The sequence below is a fragment of the Falco naumanni genome, chromosome 8, assembly GCF_017639655.2.
Source record: "Falco naumanni isolate bFalNau1 chromosome 8, bFalNau1.pat, whole genome shotgun sequence".
NCBI lineage: Eukaryota > Metazoa > Chordata > Aves > Falconiformes > Falconidae > Falco > Falco naumanni.
The window spans coordinates 3,680,883-3,705,895 of NC_054061.1; the positions used below are offsets into that span (position 1 = coordinate 3,680,883).

At 46.1% G+C, this 25,013-nt stretch overlaps 1 protein-coding gene across 4 annotated transcripts; it reads left to right on the top strand.

Annotated features, from left to right (window-relative positions):
- Window positions 1-593: 593 nt before the first annotated feature.
- Window positions 594-25,013, top strand: PCBD2 (pterin-4 alpha-carbinolamine dehydratase 2). Of its 4 annotated transcripts, XM_040603327.1 has the most exons (7): window positions 8,432-8,911; window positions 10,734-10,843; window positions 11,495-11,674; window positions 13,512-14,887; window positions 15,183-15,567; window positions 21,531-21,611; window positions 23,079-25,013. In XM_040603327.1, exons 5-7 carry the CDS (start codon window positions 15,511-15,513, stop codon window positions 23,172-23,174), a joined length of 234 nt encoding a protein of 77 aa, XP_040459261.1. In that variant the 5' UTR covers window positions 8,432-8,911; window positions 10,734-10,843; window positions 11,495-11,674; window positions 13,512-14,887; window positions 15,183-15,510; the 3' UTR covers window positions 23,175-25,013. The 4 variants fall into 4 exon arrangements, with proteins under 4 accessions (XP_040459260.1, XP_040459262.1, XP_040459261.1 ...); XM_040603326.1 differs by lacking the exons at window positions 8,432-8,911; window positions 10,734-10,843; window positions 11,495-11,674; window positions 13,512-14,887; window positions 15,183-15,567 and adding exons at window positions 594-644; window positions 2,995-3,126; window positions 5,459-5,537; XM_040603328.1 differs by lacking the exons at window positions 8,432-8,911; window positions 10,734-10,843; window positions 11,495-11,674; window positions 13,512-14,887 and adding an exon at window positions 3,027-3,126.

Genomic DNA, 25,013 nt, shown 5'->3' on the forward strand with positions numbered 1-25,013 from the left:
AAAGAGTCAAGATTTTTAATGCAACAGTGGTGCATTCTTGCCTCTGCCAACGGCAATTAATTTGAGAGGCGCGGGGCTGGGCTCCCCGCAGCAATTAGCGCCGCGGCGCTCAGGCGGGGGGGGTCCAAGCGTGGTGCCCCCCGCGGGGCGGCTGGGGCAGCGCTGCGGCACCGGGCTGAGCCTGCAGCCCGCTGGCTCCGGCAGCCGCGGGCCGGGCCGGGCCGTTCCCTTCCCCCGCGCCGGGCAGCGGCCGCTCCGTTCTGCTCCCCCTGCCCCGGGCTGCGGCCGTTCCGGGCCGTTTCGTTCCCCCCCGCGCCGGGCAGCGGCCGTTCCGGCCCGTTCCGTTTCCTCCCTGCCCCGGGCAGCGGCCGGTCCGGTCCCCCCCCGCGCCCGGCAGCTGCCGTTCCGGGCCATTCCGTTCCGGTCCCCCCGGCGCCGGGCAGCGGCCGTTCCGGGCCGTTCCGTTCCGTTCCCCCCGGCCGGCAGCTCCCCGCCCCGGAAGGCCGCCGTGGGGGGGCGGCCCCTGCCCGCCATTTGCGGCGGCGGCGGGCGCGGTGCGGGCCATGCCCGGCGGCGGGGCCGGGCTGCGGGCGCTGCTGGCGGCGCGGCGGGCGGCGGGCGCGGCGCGGCGGGGAGCGGCCATGGTGAGGGGCGCGGGGCGGGGCGGTGCGATCGTGCCTTGTGCGAACTGAAGCGCAGGTTTGGCCCCCTCCAACATGCCGCGTTTTGTGCCGTTCAATTATAATGGCTTTGTACTACCTAATTTTTTTTTTTTTTGTACCGGGTAAATTTTTTGGTAACATAAATTTTTGGGGGGAGCGTGTAATTTCTTTTTTGTAATGCAAATATTTTTTTTAATTATTTTTTTTTCATCCCATGTAATTTTTTTTTCTTTGGTACGTTGTAGTTTTTTTACATGAATTACATAAACTTAATTAATTATGCTAATCACATAAATTGGCTCTTTTCCCCTAAGCCTTCTCCCAGTGAAGAGTCCCAATGGCGGGGTCCAAGCTGCCGCACATGGCGGGCTGGGTGCAGGGCCCCTGGGTGCCCCGGCGGCGTTTGCCTGGTGCTACCCGGCTGCAGCGCAGGGTCTGCGCTGGGGCACAGGTGGCATCTCCCGCCGCCTCGGCTTCGTTTTCACGGTCCCCATGAGCTGCAGGGCTGACTTGGGACGGGGCCTTTGTAACCTGCTCCTAAACGGAACGCTGCCCTTGCCGTGCTGCGGGGCTGCGTCATTCGCACTCTCCCTACTTCCATTAAAAACTCTTACCGTCTCATTTCAAGGGCCGGTGGTGCCTCATCAGCACCGGCGAGGCCTCGGGGAGGCAACTGCAGCATCCCCAAAACCCACTGAGAGCATCTCTGCTGCCAGCTGGAGGAACCAACCGTGCGCTGCCTCCTGTTCATAGGCCTGGGCTTTGCTAGCTCGCCCACCCCCCCCCCCGATTTTTTGTAAATTAGCGATTTCATCTGGTGCCAGATAAAATAATACTCTTCAAGGCAGCTGTTGGCAGCGGCAATTTTGTATATGCTTGGAAAAAGAAGAATGTCAGAAATTCATTCCTGCAACTGCGATTGGAGCAACAACAAATTGGGTGTTTCCATTCCTGCGAGTCCAAAGTTGGGTTTGAACCGTAAAAAGCCTAAATTAATTCAGTTTGGGACCTGTAAGACCCATCGCTTGGACTGGGTGTATCCAACTGAACGCAAGCGGTGGGAGCGATGCGGTTTGATTTACACAGTGATTTTTTGTTCCTTAATACTGGTGAAAATGTTGCTCCAGCATCTTGAAGCCTTGCTGGAGTCGCATTAATTGCGTTAATTCCTGCTCTGCTCGGGCTCACAGCCCCATCTGGTGGCACTGGCTCCTGCCTGTCTCCAGCGGAGCTGCCAGTGCCGACTGGCAAAGGCACCAGTTTCCCTGAGCTGCTGAGCGGGCGGTGGGTGCTCCCGAACCCCCGGTGTCTGGGTGAAGCTCTGGAGCAAAATTGCTCGTCCCCTGTCTGGAAGCCCTCGCAAAGCTGCTCTGGCTGCTGATGGAGAGCCTGAAGCGATCTGGCTTCTGCCCTGCTGGGGAGAAAGGTGCTTCCTTCCCATTCCAGCGCTGCGTTTCTGATAGGAGTTTGAGACCCGTCTGTCAGAAAGGGTCATCTCTGCAATCACTCATTCCTTAGTCTCTGCTTTTAGTAAAAATATCAAACAGCTTCCAAACACCTCATAGAACTTTCCTCCGGGTCTGGCCCAGGCCCCGTGAATGAGTCAGGTACTGACTCAAATATTTAAGCTCACGGTGTGCTGTTACATCCCTGCTTGTGCTCCCCGTGGCTCCAGAAGGACTCCTGCTTCAAGGAAGACCTGTTTAAACGCAGGGGCTTTGCAGAATCGAGTGCTTATACCAGTAACGTGTAACTTCTCGTAATGGTGTCTGTATTGTCAATTTTTTTTCTCTTCATTGTTAGTTAAAAAGCTCATGGCTTACAGAACTCCACAGTGCTATCTTTAAATCCATTCCTGCTTGCTTAGGACTAGTAAAATACAGGCTAGGTAGGATGCAGTCTCCTGGTTTACTTCTGTCTTTTGAAATAGGTATTTCCCAGTATCCCTTTTAGCCTTATAATGGTACATTTGGCATATAATGTAAATAATCCTTTATATGAGTGGTATATTTGAAAATTAATTCAAGCGTTAGAGCATCTGGGTAATTCGGATGAACGAGGGATGGGTGCAGGTGTGCTGGCGTCCCTTCCCATTCCCGTGGAAGAGCATTTAGCCAAACTTAATTGACCAAACAGAAATGGTGGGTTTTGTCTGTTTTAAGTTAAGCTGGTCTGTGAAATTATAAACAGTAAGAAACTGTACAGTGAATTTTCCACCTCCTTACCTTTCTACAGTCCGTAACCACAATTTCATCGTGTGGTTTTCTTACTGTTGTACAAAAGACAACCTCTGCCTCACTCGTGTCATGTTTTTCTTTTCTTCCCTGAATAGTCTTCTCAGTCTCACTGGCTGACGACAGAGGAGAGGAGCCAAGTTTTACTTGATCTCAAAGCTTCGGGCTGGTCTGAGTTAGGTGAAAGAGATGCCATCTACAAAGAGTTCAATTTCAAAAATTTTAATCAGGTAATTATTATTATATACTACTTGTAATATAAAGGAAATGTAATTGCTTTGATTTCCATACGGTCCTGATGGGAAAGTATGTATATTCAGAAATTTGGGAGTATCCTTGTGGCGCCAAACCTTCTTGGGTTTGCCTCGACGCATTGCTCTCTGATTCTGATCTCATTAGGTGGAGTAAATTAATTCCATTTTGTAGTTATTAAGTAAATTTGGTCTAATATTACAATTTCTTGATTATCATATTAGGGTCAAGGTCAGGGTCAGGACTATGGCACTAGACAAATAATATCCGACCCTGATTTTTTAATTTTTTTTTTTTTCATTACTAGCGCTTGCAAGTGAATGCTAATATGTAACTGGTGAGGTTCATTTCTGTCAGGAAAGAACTTGAGAAAAATGGGTAGATATAAGAACAGACGCTTTTGGCAAATAAGTTGGGGAAAACATGATACGTTTCACCTTCTAAGCAGGAAGACAGTTCTAGTGTATTCCTGAATGAATCATAGGAGCTGATCTCGCAGTGTCTTCGGCACAGCACACTGCTGGTTGGACCTTGTTGGGTTTTTCTTTGGAGTCGGGGTCCTGAGCCACGTCTCAAACTGGCAGGAACGCGTTTTAGGCATCAGTTAGAAACTTGCTTTAAAAACATTGAATTTATCTGGAGATCTGTGGTCAGCTACATTCCCCTAAAAAATCGCGTTCTGAAGAATCATGACATTGCTTTGAAAAAAGTCACGTTGCAAGAGCCTGCATTTCCGTTTGGTTTTATTTCTGAAGGAGGGGTGAGCGCTTTCTTGGGTGGGAGAGGAAAGCCAGGGTTTTGTTCGGGCAGTGGCTCTTGCTGAGCTGGTTCTTTTCCTCGCTGCAGGAGGGTCGTGGCGAGCTCCAGGCTTTGGGAAGCCACAGGTTTGTTGGTGTGTTTAGGGGCCCAGAGCTGTGCTGTGAGCCATTTATTTACATGGCTATGCCTAAACCCAGACCAAGATATTTTTTCGTAAATTGCAGGGACTTAGACAAACAACAATTTGTAACACTGATGCATTTTTTTTGTTGTTGTGGTAAGGAAAGCTCAGGCAGTAGACAAGGTGGGTGAGGTGCTCCCGGCCCCTCTGAGCTGGGTGAAAGTGGAAGAGAAAACAACTGCAGGAGAATCCGGCTCACGAGCAGGATGGTGCTGGCGCGGGGAGCATGTCCAGAGCCCCCAGTACATTTTTTCCTGGATTGCACTTCAAACCTGAACGTTAATACAGACCAAATTGAACCGTATCAGACAGTTCAGAGGGCAGCGAAGGAGGGAAGCCCGTGAGAGGGAGCTCATATGAAACCCTGGGGAGATGTGCAGGCAGCTTGCAGCTGGAGCAACCAGTGGAGACCACCTTTGACACCAGTGAGATAGAAGTAACCCTTGAAGTTGAGCTTTTCAGCCTTTGCACTCTGAACATTCATGAAATAGTGTCTCTGACAGGGCATGGTCAGGCTTTGTTGGTTCAGCACAACTAGAAATGACTTTTCCCCCACACACCCTGAGTTAAGTCAGAAGTGGTTTTACACACTGAAATAAATAAGTCAATTTGATCAGATGGACTTGGGCAGTGTGCCAACAGACAGGTCAAGAGACAAATCACTGTGCTGCACCCGCAGATATCTAGAAAACCCATCGCTTTGGCAAACATTTACAAAGTTGCGGTGTTTTGACTGTGTAGCTCTATTTTACAGCATAAGTAGATATCAGCATCTTCCCAGTCTGAAGACTGATGAAGCACATACCGATACAGAAAGTTGAGTATGTTTAAATATGCTCATTAATAAATGGTGAAGTATGCATAGTACATGTTGCCTTAGAAAGGGTACTCAAAAAAAATTGACACTTGAATTATTTGGGAGATACTGGTACAAACGTTTTCACTCTTGCTTGCCCTTTGTGGATGTCGGGTAAGGCAGAAATGAGAGCAGAGGGCAGGCGTTGGCTGCAGAGCTGAACTTTCTGCACCCGGGCGGGAGAACAAGCTGGGCGGGTGGGTTGGATCCTCTGGGCAGCTCTGGCTGGGTCGGGGCTGTAGGTGAATATCTGAAGGCAGAATCTCACCTGCTGACTTGTATGAACTAGCTGTCGTGGCCCCCACTTGCAGTTACAGGCAGAGGCCGTTCCTGTGTAGTCCAAAGGATTCGACATGCAGGTCCCGAGAGTATTCGATCCCGAGCTGGTATTAGAGAGCAAGTATTTGCCTTTCAATAAGTTGGAGCTGAAAGTAAATTAACATTATGCATGTATGCTTATCGATGGTTATGTTTATAGCGACTATTAGTAAATACTGTGTTTATTATGACCTAGGGAACAAATGACAAAAGTGGAGCTATGCCTGCATTGTACTTTGGGAGAATTTAATCCTGCAATGAAAAAACCTGAACTTGTAGGTACAGCTTCTTTCATTTCACATAATAAATATTCTGTTTACAATATTTAAAGTGCAAGTATTTAGTAAAAGTCAAAGGACTGAGAAATATGATTTCCTCAGATTACTGCTGCCCTTTCACAGATGGTGTAAAATCAGGTGTGTAAAAAAAATAAATAGTTGAGCTGACATGAAAGGTATTTCAGATTTATGCTTTGCAGATGATATTGGTGTGATTAATGTATTCATTGCTTTTTTTTTTATTGCTTCTCGCAGATAATGTTCATGATGCATGGAAAATTCTGTGGCTTTAAAATCTATGCCAGGTTTACAAAGTCTGTGTATGTCAACAGATGTTAAGAATATAAACACAACTTTTATTATAAAGTCGTGCAAATGTGTAGACATGAGCTTGGTTTATGTATATTATTTTCAGCATGAGAATGAAATGAAACTTCTGTGAAACAAGAGTTATTTAGATTCCTGAAGCTTTCAGACTGAGATTAGCTCGGTTAAAAGCGATCAGCCGTGGGCTGCCTTTGTAAGGCTGACAAGCTAATGACAATTCTGGCTCATGGAATTAGTTTGTAACCCACAACTTGAAAGTGCTGGTGCTGTTTGTTAGTCTGAAGACACGTTTTCATGAAAATGGGCTTTGGAGGCACGGTTCTCTGAACTGCAAACCAGCCGAGGGTCCCGGCTGGAAGTCCTGTGCTAGATGCGTTGCTGTAGCTGCCCACCACACACCAGTCCTGGTGTACTGAACTGGGTGGCATTGGTGCTGGGCGGTGGCTGCAGCTCCGTGTTCCCATTGTTCTTTAGTGTAAGACAGGCTTCTGGTGGGTGGGTGTTCTGAATCTTGTATGAAATATAAAATACACCAGTGGTGGGGGAAGAAATGCAAATGCAACACGGTTGTAGAGCACCGTGTCTAGAAAAGCTGTGCTGATCGCAGTGTTGCAGCTGTTCCTCCTTATACCTTGCAGCCGCCGCATCTTGTTGCCACTGTTGAAGAGCAGAGGCAGCAGTGAGTTAAAATCGGAGTCTTTTACCTCCAGGACCCTCGCTTGGGTGCACTTGCTCAGGAGCCCCATGGTTGAGTTGCTTTTCCACGTGCTCGGCAGAAACCTCGGGTTGTGAGCAAGGTTCGGGGGGAGCGGGTGGGTTTGGACCACTCCATGGCAAGTCTCGAGCCCTGCCACGCGTCTGGGTGCCGGTGAGCATCCATAAACCTCCCGGCCACGTCAGGGAGCTTCTTCAGGGGTTCTTTCCCTGTCTGCAGGGAAGAGCCAAGTGGCTAGTGAGGCTTTCGGGCTGCTGTGTAGCATCAAGAAGGCACGCTCTTGTCCATGCCTATCTTTGCGCTACTGAAACAAAATTTTATCTTTCAGCTGTGGAGCGAGCCTTCTGCTTCCAGTCTGCCCAAAGAAAATTCAGGATCTGGATAGAAGGTTAATTTACACCTCCAGATCATGTCGGTAACTTCTCCCAGTTATCATTTTGCAAATTCAGAAAAGAACCAGCAGAAACGTCGGGACTAATGTTGAAAGTTGGTCATTGAGCAATTGAGGGAGGGGAGGGTTGCCAAGGACCTCAGTGTCCTGGCCTTTATCTCAGGAATTTCGTGGGATTTTCTCAGCGTTTTGGGTCAGTGTGCCTCAGGAGGGGTGATTCTGCAAAGGGGCCAGACCTGGCTTAAAAATCTGAATTTCCCCCAGATTCATCTTCAGCCCGGTCCTGGGCTGGGCAGGCGGCTGCGAAGGGCTCTGAGCGTGGGGTGCTGAGCGCTCCCCTTGGGCCCCGTACCCAACTGCTCATTTGCACCAAATTGGCAGGACCATCTTAACCCGGAGACTTCCATGTCTCTTGTCAAAACTGGTTGGATTTGACCAGAGGGTTTAAGGGGCAACTGCCTGTATGATTGCATTTCCTTAGGTAATCATGCAAAGGCAGAAAATGCAGTTAGGAAATTACAAAGGTGGGCAAGTTTGCTGATGGTCAGGTTCAGCATTTACAGCTGCTTTCTTTCATAGGGTAAGTTTTTAATTAAAGTTGTTTTTTTTAAAAAAAAATCATGTAGGAAGTCTCCATAAGACCTCTAACGTCATTTTATAAAATGACAGGAAATCAAGTGCTCTAAGAGTTTTAAAAGCTATTTTAAATCCATTCTGTGTTTTGGGGCTACAGGACACAGGCGAAAGATGAGCCTGAGCGGAGGGGACAGTAAGGAAGTGCTTTGGAGGATGGTGTGTGGCGAGAATAGAAGCGTGTTTCATTGCAGTTGTGGAGTCTCGGTTTTTGAGAACTTCCTTAAAATGGTGCAAAAAAATCTAGAAATATTAAATAAATTGTTATTCTCACTTTACATTTCCTTTCCAAATTTGCTAGCTCTCTTCATATGCAATGCTCTATTGATATGCGAGAAATACTCTTTATCTGTTTTGATGGTGGTACTTGGTGCCAGTCCCGGTAATGTAATCTGCATCCACGCTTCCTTTTTCTACTCCTGGCACGTTGCTTTGTCTTCTGCGTTGATCAAAGATTGGAAAATTTGTTTTTATATATGAAGGCAGTGTATTTCATTGCCACTTGATGTACTTAATCTTTTGGCTGTTTGGCTGAAATATGTCCACGCCTTTTACGTATTGAAAACATAATATCCTTTAACCTACAATCTGCAGAGTTAAAATGAATTTTATGTTAAATATTCGTTTGTGGACCACATCTCCAGCTTTTTATATGCCACAGCGGTCTTGTGGTTTTTTCTTCTCCATTGTCTGATAGTGAGGTCATTTTCAGTCCTCTGAGAAATTTTATTCCCAGCCAGATGCGGGCCATATATTAAAAGTAGCACCTGTGGCTAATATCACAGCAGCTTACCATAAATTTACATGGTAACTAGGATTATATCTGTCAAGACTGTTAAAAAATGTCTAGATTTAATTTGATTTCCAGTATTGAAGGAGCTCTCCAACATTTTGCTTCATAACTGTATTTTAAAAGTTAAAATCACTCCATTGTTAAGTTTTATAGCACTCCCAGTGCCCATTAAGTTGATTTGTTAAATAGGGGTCAGAATAAAGCAAGTTGGCTACAGGAGGATCGGAAACCAACCCATTTGTGACAAATTTAGTCCTCGCGTGTGAATCTTCTCAGAGCCCAGGGACTGATTGGATTCAGGTGCAGCTTATGTCAGTTGTGTTTAACCTCAAAGCCTGAGCAGCCTCAGCCCCGACTGTCACTTGTGCTAATCAAAAGACGAACCTGTTTTCTTTCGTTTGGGGGGGAATTGCTATTTTTCGTGTAGGATCGGTCTCCTTGCTCTTCCTGCTAGAGTTGTGCATTGGATTGCCCATGGAATGAAAATAAATTGTTATTTTTTATCCGCCTAGGTAGGTGCTGGTTTTCATATAGCCCTTCCTAAACCGCTTCGTTTTCCATTATCCTTTGAGTCCTCTCCCATATGCTGTGATTTGTGCACCTGCAAAGTTATGAAAGTATTTCTGTTGCTTATGTTGTTCACTAACTTCCCTGCGTTTATGAATACAATAACTGATTTGCAATAAATCAGAATTATTTATGAGCGGATTTACAAAGTTGATAAAATACTTGTATCTGAAAATAATGAATTTCTAGCATATCTGCCTGTTGACATTTTCCTTTATTAGAAACTGATAATGAAGTTTTCGGGACTGGCAGAGGTTAAACTGCAGGCTGAAACGGAGTGAATGAACCAGCTCAAGTGTCTCCGAGCGGAGCACAGTAAAAATATACGATTCCTGGATGGTCACACCTTCCTTCAGTTTATTCCTGTGATTGACTGAGTCAATAATGCTCTCGCCTCTGAGTCGGCAGGTCAGGGTGCAGCTGCGGGACCTGGCCGCGGCTCCCTTGCCTGCCCCGTGCCGGGCACTGCCCGCGGAAGGCACGGACCCCGCAGCTGGGCAGGGTGGGAGGAGAAGTTCTGGGGAGATGGCTTGTTTGAAGGCTCACGGGTTTCCTTCCCTGGCCGAGGAGGAGGAGGAGGAGGAGGAGATGACACCGGTGCCCTGCTCAGCAGGTCCTGTGGCCAGTGATGCTTCCAGTTAACTGGCAGCCAGCAGTAGGAAATTTTGCAAAGCTAGGCAGTCTGCAGTGGTGGAGATACGGAGCTGGGTTGTGTCTAGGCAGAAATTAAACCTTCAGTGCTGGGAGTTGGGAAATAACGGATTTATTTTCTTCTCATGGCCAGCATGGCTAGCAGGGTACACACCCATATGCAAAGTCAGCCTGTGCTGCAGAATATTTTCAGACCAGTGCTTTGCACTTGGCAACTTTTTATTGGTTTAAGTAGTGTTGGTTTAGTGCATCGGCAGCCTCTTACGTCCTTACAAGCCCTTCACAATTAGCCTTTCCTCACAGGTGTGGGAACCATCATTTTCAATCTCTTCACTACAGCTTCACGGCTCTAATGCGTATGAGAAATTTGTGCCTGATAAAAGTCAGGCAGGTGGTGGGCAGCGATTGCCCCCCTTCATACCACGGGCTGTCTCATCTCCTCTTCGGGCAGGGGCTGTGTGTACAGACCCCGCCACCCTCGCATCCCTTCTGCCTGTGGCAGGTACTGTTACAGTACCAGTGTCACCATTACAGTATCATGGCAATACCACCAGTATCAGGCCAGTGATCAATCACAACATTAATCATATTTAAATACAATTAATCATGTTTCAGTCGAAGACTCAGAATGGGCATGTGTCCTTCATCTCCTTCATCATGCAAGATGTCCCATCCCAGGTGTCCAAGAAGTTGCATCAATTTAATTTTTCTTGTGACTTAACTGTAATTAGGGATGCTCGTTTTCTCGGTGAGCTAGGTCATATTTCTCCTTAGAATAAACCATTATTTTATTGTTTAGAATTACTGGGGGTGCTGGCATTTCTAATTGCTGTTTTCCCCACTGAGTAGACCTGTTGTATCTCCATTTAAGCAGGCCACTGCTTAAATCTGCCCAGCTGACCTTTGGGCAGCTCTCCAGTTGGCTCTAATACAGATGCTTTCCTTAAAAGATGGATTTATTATCACTCAAGTAAAAATTATTACAGCATTTGCCTTAACGCTTGTTGCATGCATTGATCTGAAAGCGCAAAAGAAGTTGTTTGTCAAAATGCCTTTTGGATTTCACAAGCTGTCTTGTAGATTTGGAGTAGAAGAAATGTTTCCCCTTTTTTCCAGCCCCACAAATTGGTCATTCGTTCTGTTTGGATTACAACATTTGTTCTGTTTATCAGCCACGCGGGCAGGGCTGCCCCACATGTGTAACCAAAAGGAGCAACTGTGAGCAGGTCAGTAGCTGCAGTTTGGGCTTTTTCCTCATTAAAACACCTTTGGAAAACGAATGGAAAATTCAGTGGGTTTGAATTCAGTTGGAGACCACTGTTTGGAAAAATGCAAGTGAGACTGATGCTGCCTGAGCTAAAGAGGATGGTCACTCGGAATCCTTTCTTTACTTTTTTGGTTAAGGAAACCTGGTGTCTTGCAACTCTTTATACATTAATTTTATATTTTTTTTATGGGGGTGCTGGAAAGATGCTCATTAAATGCAAACAGCACATCTCTCTGTCTTGGTTGTTTAACTTTTTGCATCCCCTTGCTTCTGGAGTAATGCCCAACTACATTCCCAAACCATAAATTGCCTTTTACACCAGCAGCTCTCGCTTTCTGGTACTCTCGCGAAGGAGAGACACGCTTTGGGATATTATTCTCCGCAGCTGTAATTAAAAATGGACTCTGGCTGGCAGAATAAACTAAAATAAAACTACAACGCCCCTATTTAAAAATTAACCATTACTCACCAAAAGCACATCAAACCCACTTAGCGGACATCCGTTAATCCCGCGGTGAGCCGTTTCAGGCTTTAATGCACACTGTTTTACACGTTAAGGGTTTTGAAGTCGCGGGCCAGTGCTGACCTTTCGCATCTGCTCCTCTCGCAGTAGGAATCTCCGCTCGCTGCTCCCCGTCAGGGCGGATTAACGTGACGAAGTGCAGCGCTTCTGCTGGCTGCAGTTTCGGGTTTTGATCAGAATTATTTCTTTCACAAACAATCACGTTTGGCTAAAACGTTACATCTGCTCTGGAAAGCCACTGGCAGGGCCGCAGCTTATCAGGGTGAGGTGAGTGTAATTTTTTTTTTTTATTCCTTTTTTTATAAAGCTACAGACCTGCTTCGTGCAGGGGGGTTTGGGGAGAGCTTCCCTTCTTCCTCTTCTCCTTGCCCTTTCCTTCCTTTAATTTTGTCGGGCTGAGATGAAAAGTTGCTTTGGACAAACATAAAGCTGGCTGTGATGTCTTGGAGGGTTTTGGTGGGGAACACACCGGTGAGTGGGGAGCCCCGTCCTGCGTCAGCCCCGCGCTGTGGGTTTGTTTTATCGCTAAGGGTGCTTTGCAGGAAAATGTTTTTTATTCCTAGGGGAAGGTCCTGATTTCATGTTCTAGTGTGATTTTCCTCGTGCTGTGATGAAAACAACAGGAGGCAGTTAAACCTGTGTCTGTGTGTGACCAAGGTGCCCCTGGTTGGGAGAATCTTTATTCCATGATACAGTGGGTGGGTGCTTGTGGGAAGCAAAACTACTGTTAGCTGTGCAGGTCCAGGACGTTGGGTTTACGACCGTGTCTTGTAATGCCCAATCTAATGAAAAAACAGAGTTGTACAAAGGGATTCCCTTTGTGGTGTGCTCGTACGAATTTCTAAAAGAAATTGGATGTTCACTGGAGGACTCAGAATTAGTATTTGTCTCCCCTCATGAGCCCGTCTCTCCGTTTCCAGACGTGCCGATGTACAAACGGTGTGGGTTGCCCGGAAGAACCCTTGTGTCTTAGAAAAGAACAGCCAACCAAAAAACCATGGAACCTCTTAAAATATTGCACATCAGATGTACCATGCCACTTCCAGGCATGTGCTTGGAGCACATGGAGGTGTCTGAAGGCAGTTGGAAACCTTGAGTGTAGGTTGTCCATCTAAATTATTGGCAGTTAGTTGAGTCTCATTCTTAATAACATAACTTAACTTGGCTGCCTTTGTCCATTTCTCTGCCACCTGCTCCAGCCGTTCTTCTAAATATCGGAGTCAGGAGATGAAGCACAGGTCCAGGTGACCTGCAGATCCCATCGGGAGCGGTGGGCATGGCAAACCAGGCAAGGTACCCACCTGCTCGGACGTTGAAGGATGCCCTGAAGAGAAACGTGTTGTCTGGGAAGATGCTTGTTCTCTCCTACTCTGGGTTTTTTTGAAGGATCTGTCACTTCTAGACTTGAAATGTCTGTCTGCAAAATCACATTGAGGTTTTATAGTGCAATATAAATCAAAAGCCTGCAGGTGCTGGCCCAGGTGAGCCTCCTGCTGAGTTCACTGCCCCCGTGTATCATATACTCCCTTCTACTCTAAGAGTTGTCCCAACGTGAAGACGCATTCTGACAACACAGTAGGACGCTTTCAGCAGCTGGGTTGAGTGAAATGATTCCCTGACTGGATCTGCAGTGAATGTTCCTTAATTTGCTTTATTTCACAGCTTCAGGTCTTTTTCGATTCTGGCTTAGCCAAGAGGGTCTTTCCAAGTGCCTCACACCTCCATTGTGATTTCTTTGTTGCATGTTTCAATTGCAGACCTTGTCTTTAAAAAAAAAAAGAAAAACAAAACCCAAAGAAGCTGACAGTGGGTAGGATAGTGGGAGATGAAATGGTCTTGAGACCAACCCCTTCTCTTCATCCATCATAAAGCGATGCCTTTCTTATCACTCTTTGATGTTTTCTTAGCATCATAAATGGCAGAGATTTAGAGGATTATCAGAGGCAGGGTACGATTGCCCTCGGATACTCAGCAGAGAAGATCTTGGATATTAAACTGGTAGAATCTGTAATCTTGGCCAAAAGAGCAAGGATAATTTTGTCTGAGCGCTCCCTGTGTTATCAGCAACATGTATGGCATGTGAACTTCACTTTCATGTTTGCAGAATGAAATCATTCCTTCGTGTATGAGTAAAAAGATACATCGGGGAAGAGGGTAGAGTTTTGTTCTGCTGTGGCCAGCTCCGTCCCATCCAGAACGTGGCGCGATGGGATAAGGAACTTCCCTGTTCTTCTGCGCTGCACCTGAGCTCTGCAGAAGCCAGAGGGTTCGAGCACCTTTCTGAAGTGGAGTATTCGCTTAAATTAATTCTTCATTGGTCTGTTTTACAGTAGCATCATGTCATGGGCCGGCACCGTGTGGTCGAGGATGGGTCAGGCAGAGGCACGAAGCGGGTTGGCTGCGGAGCGCCTTAGCAGGGGGCGCGGGTGCCTGAATTCCAAAGGTTGGGACTGGGGACTAACGGCACCTTGTTACTAGTTTATTTTTATAGTGGTTTGTGTGATGGCTTTATTACAGTACAGCCAGGGGTTTGATTTGCTGGGCCAAACATTTGCTTTAACAAGTAAAATTATCATTGTTCTTTCAGTTGTGCAGCCAAGAGAGTTTATTATTTTAAGTGGCTGATTGCTTTAGCAGGTGCTCAGTTAATGGGGCTTCGCTGTATTATTTAATGTTTTTAGGTAGGGTGCAAAAAGCTCATTTTAAAAAGTCATGTTTCTTGAAGTAGCTTTTTTATTTGGTGCAAACCTCCTAAGTGCAACCTTTATATTCCATTTTTGAGCACAAAGCACACCAAAATGGCTTGGGAGGTGGAGAGCCACATTAAGCTGATGGTGTGGCTGGAGGATTTCTTCCATGTTCTAGTTCAGTCCTGAAACCTGGGATGATTTCCCCTCTTTTTCTCAAAAATCTACTTATAGAGAGCTACATTATTTCAATAAATAAAATCATATTTACGAGTGTATGTTTACCTAGTGCTAAGAAACTGGAACCGGGGGAGGAAAAAAAAAAGGCATTTCTTTGTAATATTTCTATATGAAGTGATATATCACAAATACCGTGCGACCTTGTTGCAGGTTTCCTTGGGATTTAGGATGTCTTCTTATTTTGCAGTAGTCTTTATGGCAACTATAATTATTTTTATCTACCTATAAGCAAATGAATGTATTTTGTGATACGGTTGTATTGACCCAGTAGAGCCTAGGCTTGAAACTTTTACCGCTCCCAGAAAGAAGTTTTTATGCTGCCTTCAGATATCTCCGTGTTCTCTCACTTGTACTCCATCGAGTCTATAAATCTTTTTGGTGGGATAGGCGATGAATTTTGGTGTGAAGTCTGTTCATTGAATCACCGAGAATATTATCTGCTTTCTGTTCATGAAATCCAGGTGCAATCACTTACTGTAATAAAAATGAGAATAGGAAAAATGATCCTCGGCACCGAGGCTGCTGGAAAAGTCAAGATGTGACAAGGAAGAAGGTAATAGATGGAAAGTTTTGTATCATATTATCACCAATAAAAGAAAAAGAGGTCTAAATTCAGCAGTTATGAAAATGTTGATACAAATAGGCTTAGAAAAGGTAAAGGTGAGGTTTGTTGTGCGGGTTGCACGCGAGGGCATCTCACGCACCTGGCGAGCACGAGGGGACGAGGCAGGCAAAGCGCGGAGAAGGCTCGAGGAGCAGGTCGGTGCTCTCTGCCGTCCTCGTGGGCCCTTGGCTTGCATTGATCCATGTTCCTTGGCCTTCACAGAAAATTTGCATTTGTTTTTCAGGCCAATTGAATCACAAACGGGGCACATTACACTTGCACCTGCTTTATGGCAAAGCGATGTCACAGCTTAGGTCACTGCTGAGCTTAGAAGGTGAAGCCTGTGACTCGGACCCCTTTTGGGGAGCTGCATCTTGAGCATCATCAGGACCATGTCGCTTCTCGTGCCACACCTGGTCTAGATTGCAGCGAGCGAGTGTAAACTTCCCTTGGCTGCAAGCGGCTTGGGCTTTTCCTGGGACAGCATTCCTGAAATTGCCTTCTGTCATCTCCCGCGGCTCTTGACATTGTACCGGTACCTGTGTGAGAAACATCCCCGTTGAGGAAAGGCCATGCCTCCGAGCTCCGCTTCCCTTTGCCTCCATTTATTCTTCATGTTCTTCAAATTGGTAAATCATATGACAATAAACAGAAATACCCTCAGTGAAGAGGGAAGGGGAAACTGTTGTTTATCTGGTCAGGTGGTTTAGATTAGCAGTGATGCTGGTCTGTATTATGTTACTTTAAATCATAGTGTCCCAACAGGACATAAATTATGAAGATTGTTACAGTATGTTTCATCCAATGTAAGATCAACAAATTGGAATAATTTTTTTAATAGGAAAATCAGTGCTTTGGCAAGGTTATTGTTGAAGAATTTAATTTAACTTGAGCTTTGCTTGCATTATTTCTTAATATATAAAAACTATTTGCATAATGTATGAAGTATAAACATTTTTAGAATCAAAGGCAAGAATGCCTTTTCCAAGATTACATAGAGTGGCAAACTACTTAGAACAGATCAGTGTTTGTGCTTTTGCTGTCAAAAATGTTTGATATAGAGCTGGCGAGCTAGTTTCTTCACCGACATAATTGTAAACAAGTGTTGGGAGACAGAAACAGAAACGGCGTTCTTTGTAGAACATGGTGTAAAGGTTTTCACATACGCCGCTGCAGATCTAACATAGAGAGTAATGTTTACAGCCACGATACAACTATAAATAGGTAACTTTTTTTAGAGCGCAAAGCAGCATTTCACTTTTGTATAAATGATGCGTGCGGATAAGTTTGGGGGATGCCAGCAGTCAGCTCTGGATTTTAAAAGAATATTGTAAACGCAGAAAAGCATGAACAATTGAGTTGTAAATTGTGGTTGTGGGGTTTTTTAGAGTTTCACATTCTGTTCTGAAGACAGAAACAGCATCTCAGTGTGTCTGTAGTATTCCTCTTCCATCCTTTCCCTTTATCAGTGACCGTCAGAGTCAGGAGTCCTGCTTACCGCAGTCTCCAGTGATGCTTAGGGAATGGGAGGGTTGGCTGCATTTGCAGTATTTTGCTGCTCCAGCTAATAAAGAGGAGGAAACCACATCTCTGACCATGGTTTGTTAGGTGTTCACCGTCGGACCCTGCTGCCTGCCCGTGCCTGGGTGGGTCACCGGGTGAGGGAGCAGGGAGGTGCGGGCACGACGCCTGAGCCGGCTGCTCCGTGGCTTATGCCCTCGCACCGGGGAGATGGGGACGGGAGAAGCTGCGCTTGGCTCTGCGCTGGGGCATCCTTTAGTTGCGTTCTTCATGACTGTCTGGCTGCTCTTGGAATGGTACTAAAAAGGAGAAGAGCAGTGGGGAAGCATCACCCTGATTTATGTCATGGATGAATCCAGGCAGAACCAGAAAAAAAAAAAACAAACCAACAGAAGAGGAAAATATCTCATGCCAGGTGGAGCCAGCATCCCTGGGGATGGCTCGGGCAGGCTGATGATGCCGACAGGGAGGAATCCCAAAACAGGCACGTGGGTTTGAGAATGATACCTGTCCTGCTGTGCTGCCATCACCTCCCTAAGTGCTCGCTGCATTCCTTTTTTTGTGTTTTAACCACGTTGTCACTTTCCGATGAAGAATGTGACCTTGTGAGATGGTTTTTGAACGTTTATGAGGTAAAAGTCTTTCTTAATGGCATAAATAGAATTTAAGTAAAACAAACCCTGCATTTTGCTTGAGAGCACAAGAGGAAATACCATGACGGCCCTGGTGACGTAACTTGCCATAGCTCGACGTTAAAGAGCTTTTTCCTTTTATCCGCTGGCCCGTAGCTCAGTTAGGTAGCTCCGTCAGCTGGAGATGGGAAAGCTTCTGCAGTCTGGAAGTGAACCTTAATGATTTGAGTTTATTATTGTTAAAAGTGTCAAGCTGCTCAGGAGAACACATGCTGGATATGGGCATTTTTTGCTCGGGTGAATGGAAAGCAAATGCGTGAGGCATAGTCCTCTCTTGCCTTGCAGGACAATGTCACTAGAACTGGTTTTATTTGTTCGTTTCCCGCTGATAAATGATACAGATGCAGCTTGGGTGGGTGGGGAAGGGAAGACAGGTAGCCCTCACGCTGCAGAAGGTCAAGGTTAATGCTACCTCCAGTGTTATAATGACAGATGGGAGGCAGAAACCTTAACGTACTTGTGACGAGCATATGGTTTCCTTGGCTGGGTGTCCGAAGGATTTAAGAAGGCTGGGTACGTACTTCACAGCGTACGCAATTTAAAACAAATAAATAAAAAGTGCGTGTGGTCATATTGTTAGGCCTTTCAGCTGTTTTTCTCGACTATCTCCGCTTTCGAGTCAAGTCCTGTCAGCTGCTGTGCTGCGGAGATGCACTGGGGCAATCCATCACGGGGGACGCGCGGGTGGGTGATGTACGAGCACCACACAGCGACCTGCGTCGCTTTGATGTCTAACTCATCAAGATAATGTTGGCAAGCATTGTGCAAAAGCAGCATGTTTAAAAAGTATTAAGATGAATTGATTCCTTGCTTAAGAAGTGTGAAAGGAAGAATAATAGCAGATTAGCTGCAGGATCCCGCGGTTCTCCCGGAGCCATGCGGCGTTGCGCAGTGCTGAGGGGTGGATGGAATTTCATCTCTCCTCCCGCTTCTGACAGCGGTGTCTGGCCCTGGTTTTCCCATTCTCAGGCAACAAAAGTCACATTAAGTCTTATTTTTTGATAGCATACTTTGTCGTTTTCACAAGCAGTTTGGCCAGTCCTGAAACATTATGCGATAGCTGAATTTATTTTAAGGTTTGGTTTGTTGGGTTTTTGTTTTCCTTTATTAGGTTAACTTGTTCTTCTGAGAGTAGCCCTGATTTTTATCTCATAAAGACACACTATGGCTGCTAGTATTTAAAAAATCTAGTTTTACAAGTGATGTTTTGACTGAAGCACCATTAGTTTTCAGTTCTGTCTTTCACTATCTTAAAAGACATGAAGGGAAGGGACATACCAGCGCACCCAAGGCATCCCCTTGTCTGTGCAGGATTGTTTCACTCCTTGCTGCTTCTGCTGCTCTCCATGGCTCGTGGCAGGTCACGCGGGTGATGCTGTCAGAGTACCCTCTGTGCCTGGATGTTATTTTAGCCCAAACGTCCTAAAAGAATCAGGTTGAAAATGTCTGCCTAATAATGCCTGTTACAGAAATATCAGAATACTTCATAACATTAATACATCAAAGCCTCTTTAAATACTTCTTTATGGCTTTTGGAAAATACACAAATCCTTTCTTTCTCCTCTCCTTCTCTTTTTAAAGGGAAAATCTGAAAAAGGTCTTGTTAGTGGCCGAGGGGCTGCAGATCTCTGTTACTAATATAGTGAAAGTCAAGACTGTGTTGGGTCTTTGTCATGAGTAGGGTACTTGTCCCACTTTCATCAAGAAATGTGTGATGGTCTGATAAACTCTGCCCACCAATGCAGTCTTGACAATGATCTTGCACTGCAGACTGCATAATAATTTTCATTATTTTTAATTAAAGTTGAAGAAGTGCAGACTCCTGCTCAAATTAAGGTTGGTTGTGTTGCCGGAATGCGGTAATTACTTTAATTGATCACAAGATAGTTTCCTTGATCACCAATTAGACCAAATTACCGATCAAGTTTCAAGACGTGAAGAAATGTCCAAACTGATTTTATGTAATAGTGTTTTCATATCTAATCAAACCTGAATATCTTTTCCTTCCAGAGCCAATTGTATTTTCCCAAAGAAGGGTTATGGCTCTACAAATACAAAGGTGATTCATAAACAATAGCGTTCCAATTCGTTTAATTAGCAAAGGAAGTATTTAGGGCCTTAATGGAGATTGCTTTGGTGAAATTGCTCGGTAGAACCATAGCTCATTTTCTTAGTGGGACATACTTTTTGTGTAGAATTAAAATAAACGAAATGGCAAGAGGTAAGTTGCTTTGGGTAACGTGCACCGAGGGAGCAGGTCTCCGAGCAGAGCAGGGCACGCAGGAAGGCGGGCATGCCTCGCAGGCGCGCGGGCTTCGTCCTTCGCTGCGCCACCGCATTGCCCTGGCCGGGCAGTCGTGGCCAGCTGGAGCAACGAGCAGCAGGACCTGTCCTGGGGAGGGTCCCCTGCGCCAGAGTGAATTCCTTTTCACGGCTCAGACAGCCCCAAATCGAGCACTCCTCGGGAAGACGAACAGTTTTAAGACTGACGTCCGTTTTATCTAGCTGGAGACTTGTTACTGCCTTCAGGGGAAGTGGGTGATTTGGTGGCCCACCAGTCACAGAGGATTTGGTGGTCCACTGATGGCAGAGGGATATGGTGGTCCACCGGTCACAGAGGATTTGTCACCACAAAGCGTGAAGGAGGGTCTGCAGGACAGACCGTTCAGTAGCCTGGTTTGCGGCCGCAGTTGCTCTGCCTGCCTTCCGTTGGAGCGGTGATTATTGCCACAGAGTCGATGAATTGTGTTTGTGGAGCGTGCCCTGGTGGGTGAGTTCCTGGGACGGACAGGCGCTGGTAGGGCGTACATGAACCTGGTAGGGGGTTTTATAAATCTAATTCTTTTTCTTTCCCATCCTGTTTATTCGTAGAAAGGCAATCCAGCTGTAGATGCATTGCTGTTATAAACTTTTGGGGACCTTTCTGTGTCTAGGTTGCTCTGTTGGAAATAGCATTCCTATGAAGCCCATGGACGCTCTAAAAGCATTTAAATCAAAAATCATTCAGCACGATTAATGCAGAAGTTTTCCAAATCATTGCTAACATCTAGTGCACAACTTGCAGCTTTCTGCTTCAAAGCATGCTGCTGAAACATTTGCAAATTTTTAAAAGTAATTGTTCACTCAAAGTAAAACTAAACCGAGCGAGAGCTTCAAGGGAAGTTAGATTTTCCCGAATTTTGGAATGCTCTTGGGTCAAAGAAAAAAGCTTTTTAATTGCTGACAGTTTGGTGATTTCCAAATGACAAACCTCATTGGAATGATTTTCTCTGATTATAACGTTTGCATTCATTTGACTGGCAAAGCGACTAACAAAGTCATACTTCATCCAGGCACCGATTCTTTTTTTACTTAAAGGTTTTTGTAATTTGTGAGAGGCAAAAAGACTTGAAACTATTATCAACCATTATATGTTATTCATTGACCACATGTTTGTTTGAAATGGCCATCGCTTGGTGGAATGCGGGCTATGTACATTCTCTTCCATAAATTAGCACTGAAAAACTACCTAAATCAGGTAGGGTTTTGCTGAGCTGCTTGTATTATAATACAAACCAGACTACAGCGTGGATGTTACTTTAGCTTTGCATGTTAATTCAGGTCCTGAACCCCGATGGATGGAGCTCGGTACGAACAAAGCCCGCCGACCGAGAGGCATCCTGCTCACGCACCAAGGCCCTTCGGGCCCCGCTGCGTAATTGCATTCTTGATTTACATGGACATTCTAATTTTCTTTATAATGCAACGATTTGCTCCTAAGTATTTTGGCAAGGGCCTGCTATTATTTTCTTCTTGAGCCCGTGATAAAACCTGCGTCCTGGGGGAGCATGTCGTGCAGAATATAGGGGCAGAGGACTGGGAAACCTATTTTAACTCATTTTAAGGGAAAATATTTTCTCATAAAGCAGAGGGGCAAACCCACCCGCCGCCTTTCTCCCTCCAGTAAAATAGACAGCAAAAAAGTTACATGAAAGGATATGTTTCTGGAAGTGGTATCAGTAATACTGTGGCACGATGCTTAATTAGAAATGGCATGTTTCTAAGATGCAGTAAGGGATGAGGGGTTTGGGATGGATGTTTAAACTCACTGTTGGATGCCAAAGGTAAAACCACTGCTCTCATACAGCGGCTTTGAATCCCGGAGCAGGTAACATCGAGCAGAGTGATTTGCCGGGGTCTGAAGGGGATGGTTTCAGCAATCCCAGGCAATGCATTGGTGGCGTGAGAAGGTGAAATGCTCCTTGAACACCTGCAAACCCGAGGTGCAGCTATCTAGAGCATCTCTCGGAGTTGTTGAGATTTTGGAGTGAATCCTGCAGATGCGCTGCCAGCCAAGGCAGGTGAAGGAGTATTTTCCTCTTTGCTCTTTCTCTCCTTAGGCTTTTGGATTTATGACGCGTGTTGCCCTACAAGCAGAGAAGCTGAATCACCACCCAGAATGGTTCAATGTCTACAGCAAGGTAACGTGGTCACCAGCCCTAGGTACAGGCACGGCAAGCTAAGGGGGCCAGACCTCTGGCCCATGCTCTCTGCCTTTTTTTGTGGTTTATGTTCAAGATAAGGGAATGGAAAGAGGTGGTGTCTTCATAAAGAGGTTTGAGATTTTTAAAGAGATGCTGAGGTGTTTGTAGCCGTGAGGAATCGAGAATCAAGCTCTTTGCGAGGGCTACCAGCTGCATGGTTTGGACCTGTCACTTCACCTCTCTGGCTGAGATCTAAAAATAAAATAGGAGCCTTTAAGCTCTTACTTAACCAACTTGAATAAATTACTGTCTTTAAACTTTCTGTGCAGCGAGTCCGGAGCCCAGGGGTGTAGGGTGGCAGACCGCTGATGTGTAAGTACCTAAATGGGAGCCCAGCAGTCTCAATTTAGGTTTGATTTTTTAAAAAATTGTAGGCCTCTATGTCTCAACATAGCAGCTTATAAAATTTGTTTATAATATTACCTGACTGGTGGTGGTCTTGTATTTACAAGGGTTACAAGGTATACTGCAGCCCACAAATGAAAGGTGCTCTGTGAAAGGGGGAATTACTGCTCTCCCTTTATTTTTATTTTTTGATACTTCTCATTGCATTGTATCGAGGTGTGTGGTTTAGCATTTGGTGAGTATGCAGCGGTATCACTAAAAACATACCGAAAGGACGTGCGAAGGAGCAGCCTGCGGCTCGGAACCACAGCAGGACATCCCCACCTCTCCCCAGCAGAGTCATCCCGGCACTGGCTCCTCCTCATCAGCCCTTCAGCTCACCCTCTTTAAGGGGACATTAAACGCACCAGACAAAGTCCTGATCACCTACTCTTCACTATTTTTTTGGCTTTCCAGAATCGTCAGAATTTATCTTTTTCTTTCCTCTTCTCTCTTTCCAAAACCTCAAAGGCGAGACAAAGTAACGCCCAACTTGTCATCTGGCTTAGTCTAAACAAACCCGTGCAGGCAGCTGCGTCATAGCAAAATGCACCGGTCCATTTGTTTTTCTTTTTGAAATTAATCTGCATCAAGCTTAACAATTTTTTTTCACCTTCAGGGTGCTGTTTTTTAACAAAACGCCTGAGCTCCTGCCTCAGCTGTTGGCAGCTTGGTCACTGGCCCAGGTTCTTCATGAAACTGATCCGTGGAATTTAAATGTAAAGAATGAGTTACTTAATCGGACACCTCTTCTTGGATGAAACCTGAGAACGCAAAGCCTGTTTTATTCTGCGAAGGGGCTCGCTTTGGTTAGACTTTAGGGTCTGTTAAGCCCCCTCACCTACAACATCTTTAGGTTTAAATGAGCATTTACATGAGCGGTGAGTGTCCAGCTCGCTGGGAGCACCGTGTAAAACCAGTTCACCTTAGAGACATGCAGCGTTCCCAAGGAGTTGTTGCTCAGCCTACGTGGCGGATGTCAGAATGGCTTTGTAACCCCTTTCTTTTCCTTTTTGACAGGTTCAGATAACTCTGATTTCCCATGACTGCGGTGGGCTGACCAAGAGAGATGTGAAGCTGGCTAAATTTATTGACAAAGCCGCTGCCTCAGTGTAACCAAGATGTAAAGCTCTTTAATACAGTGTCCACCAATATTTTGATTTAAATGGTATCCCTCATTCCTTGTAAGCCTGATTTCACAACCCCCTAAGACATTTTGTAAATAGAATGGCTTAGCTTTGTTGGCCTTTAAGACCTCTGTCTTGAGACCCCTGTGGATGTTCCTGCCTGTCTTTTGCCATCGCTGGCTTCACATGAGGATGGAGCAGATAAACCAGTAGCAACTAAGTTCTGAACAGTCCTTTTCCAGCAACTAAAACAAGCTGGAATGAAAGCAGGAGCCCGCCCGCACGTGTTGGTGTTCCCCAAGCCCCTGGGAGCCGAGGCTGGTGGCAGCTACCACAGGACCCTGCCCTGTGCCCAGCCGCTTCCCTCCTATAGATTTGTACATCTCTGCACTTCAGGCAGCGTAAGGGCAGGCAGGCTGGGGCTGTCCCCTCTGCCAGTGACCGGTGGCCAGCGCAGGGGATGCTGGTGAGAGCAGTGCAAGCTCTGCTGCTGTTGCCTTGGGGTTGCAGCTCACCTCACGGTTACAGCTTTGCTTTTGGGTTTTTTTCTGTGCTCGTCCGACGGCTCTTTGAGTGTGTCTGTCCTTTTGGCACCCACAGCCCAGCCGCTACAGCCAGCTAAGCGTTGCAGCATGCTTGAGAACCCTTCTCCGTCAGAGATGCAGGACTGGATCCCGCAGTTGCTGAAAACTTGAGCTCTGGTCTGGCAAATACAAAACATACTCAGTGAGCTCCTGGCCCTCATATCATTAAACAAAGCATGAGCTTAAGTGCTTGGCTGGGCTGGGCCAGTGCTCAGCACCTTGCAGGACTGAGCCATTGTTTGTGTTGTAACGCTGCTGTACCTGCGGGATCGGGGGGTAGCACCGCCGGGAGCTGCCGGTGGTGGAGGAAGCGGCATTAGCAGGATTCTTGCTAAGCTGGGTTCGGCTGAAGGTACCCTTTTTTGTTGTTGTTGTTGTTGCTGTTGTTGTAGCTACAATTACTCATTGCAAACATTGTTCCAAGAACTGCATATCCCACCGACGAGGTTTAAAATAATTTCTTCCCTGGTTTCAAAGTCTTTGTTTTTTATCCTATGATCCTCACCGAGACTGATTTCCACTGCCGGCAGGGAGATTTCAACCTGCTGAAGGCTCACGGCAGGGCCTCTTCTGTGCAGTCCCGCTGTGAGTGTCCCCAGCGTGCTCCGGCATGCCCTGCCAGCAGCTCTGGGCGCGGAGCTCCAGGAGATTGACACCTCCGAAATGCCGGAGTGCATTGCTGGAGTGACACCGGCGGCACAGCCGCCAGCCACCCAGAAGTGAGATACATGAGTGCCAAAATCTATATTGGGTGTATGTGCGAGGTGTGTGGTCTGTCAGATATTTGGGATGCAGAATGCCACTAGCTGCCGTGCAAGTATCCGTGTCGATAAAATAAGAAAGGTATTTTTTGTTAATCCTTAGCAAGTGCACTGTCAGGTGCTAATTGGTCACAGGAAGGAAGATGTAAGGTGTTGGGGTTTATTGTCGGTAACCCTGCTTGGGATATCAAGTTAATACCTAGAAAGACCCAAATTCAGGCTGCGTGCTCCAGTGTCCTTTGCTTACAAGTGCATTTCCCCAGCGGAGTGGCAGATTTCTCTGATACGGTGTGAAAGTGGTCACTGCTGTGAGGAATGACTAAAACTAATAAATAACCAGGCTGTGACGTCTCCTGTTACTGGTGGGGAAGTGAAAGGGGCTTCACCCACAGTTTTGACTTCTCTAATCAAGTGTGAAAACTCTGTTGTTAGAAATTGACAGATAATGTGGGCACTTCAAATAAAACAAACAAATTCCTCCTT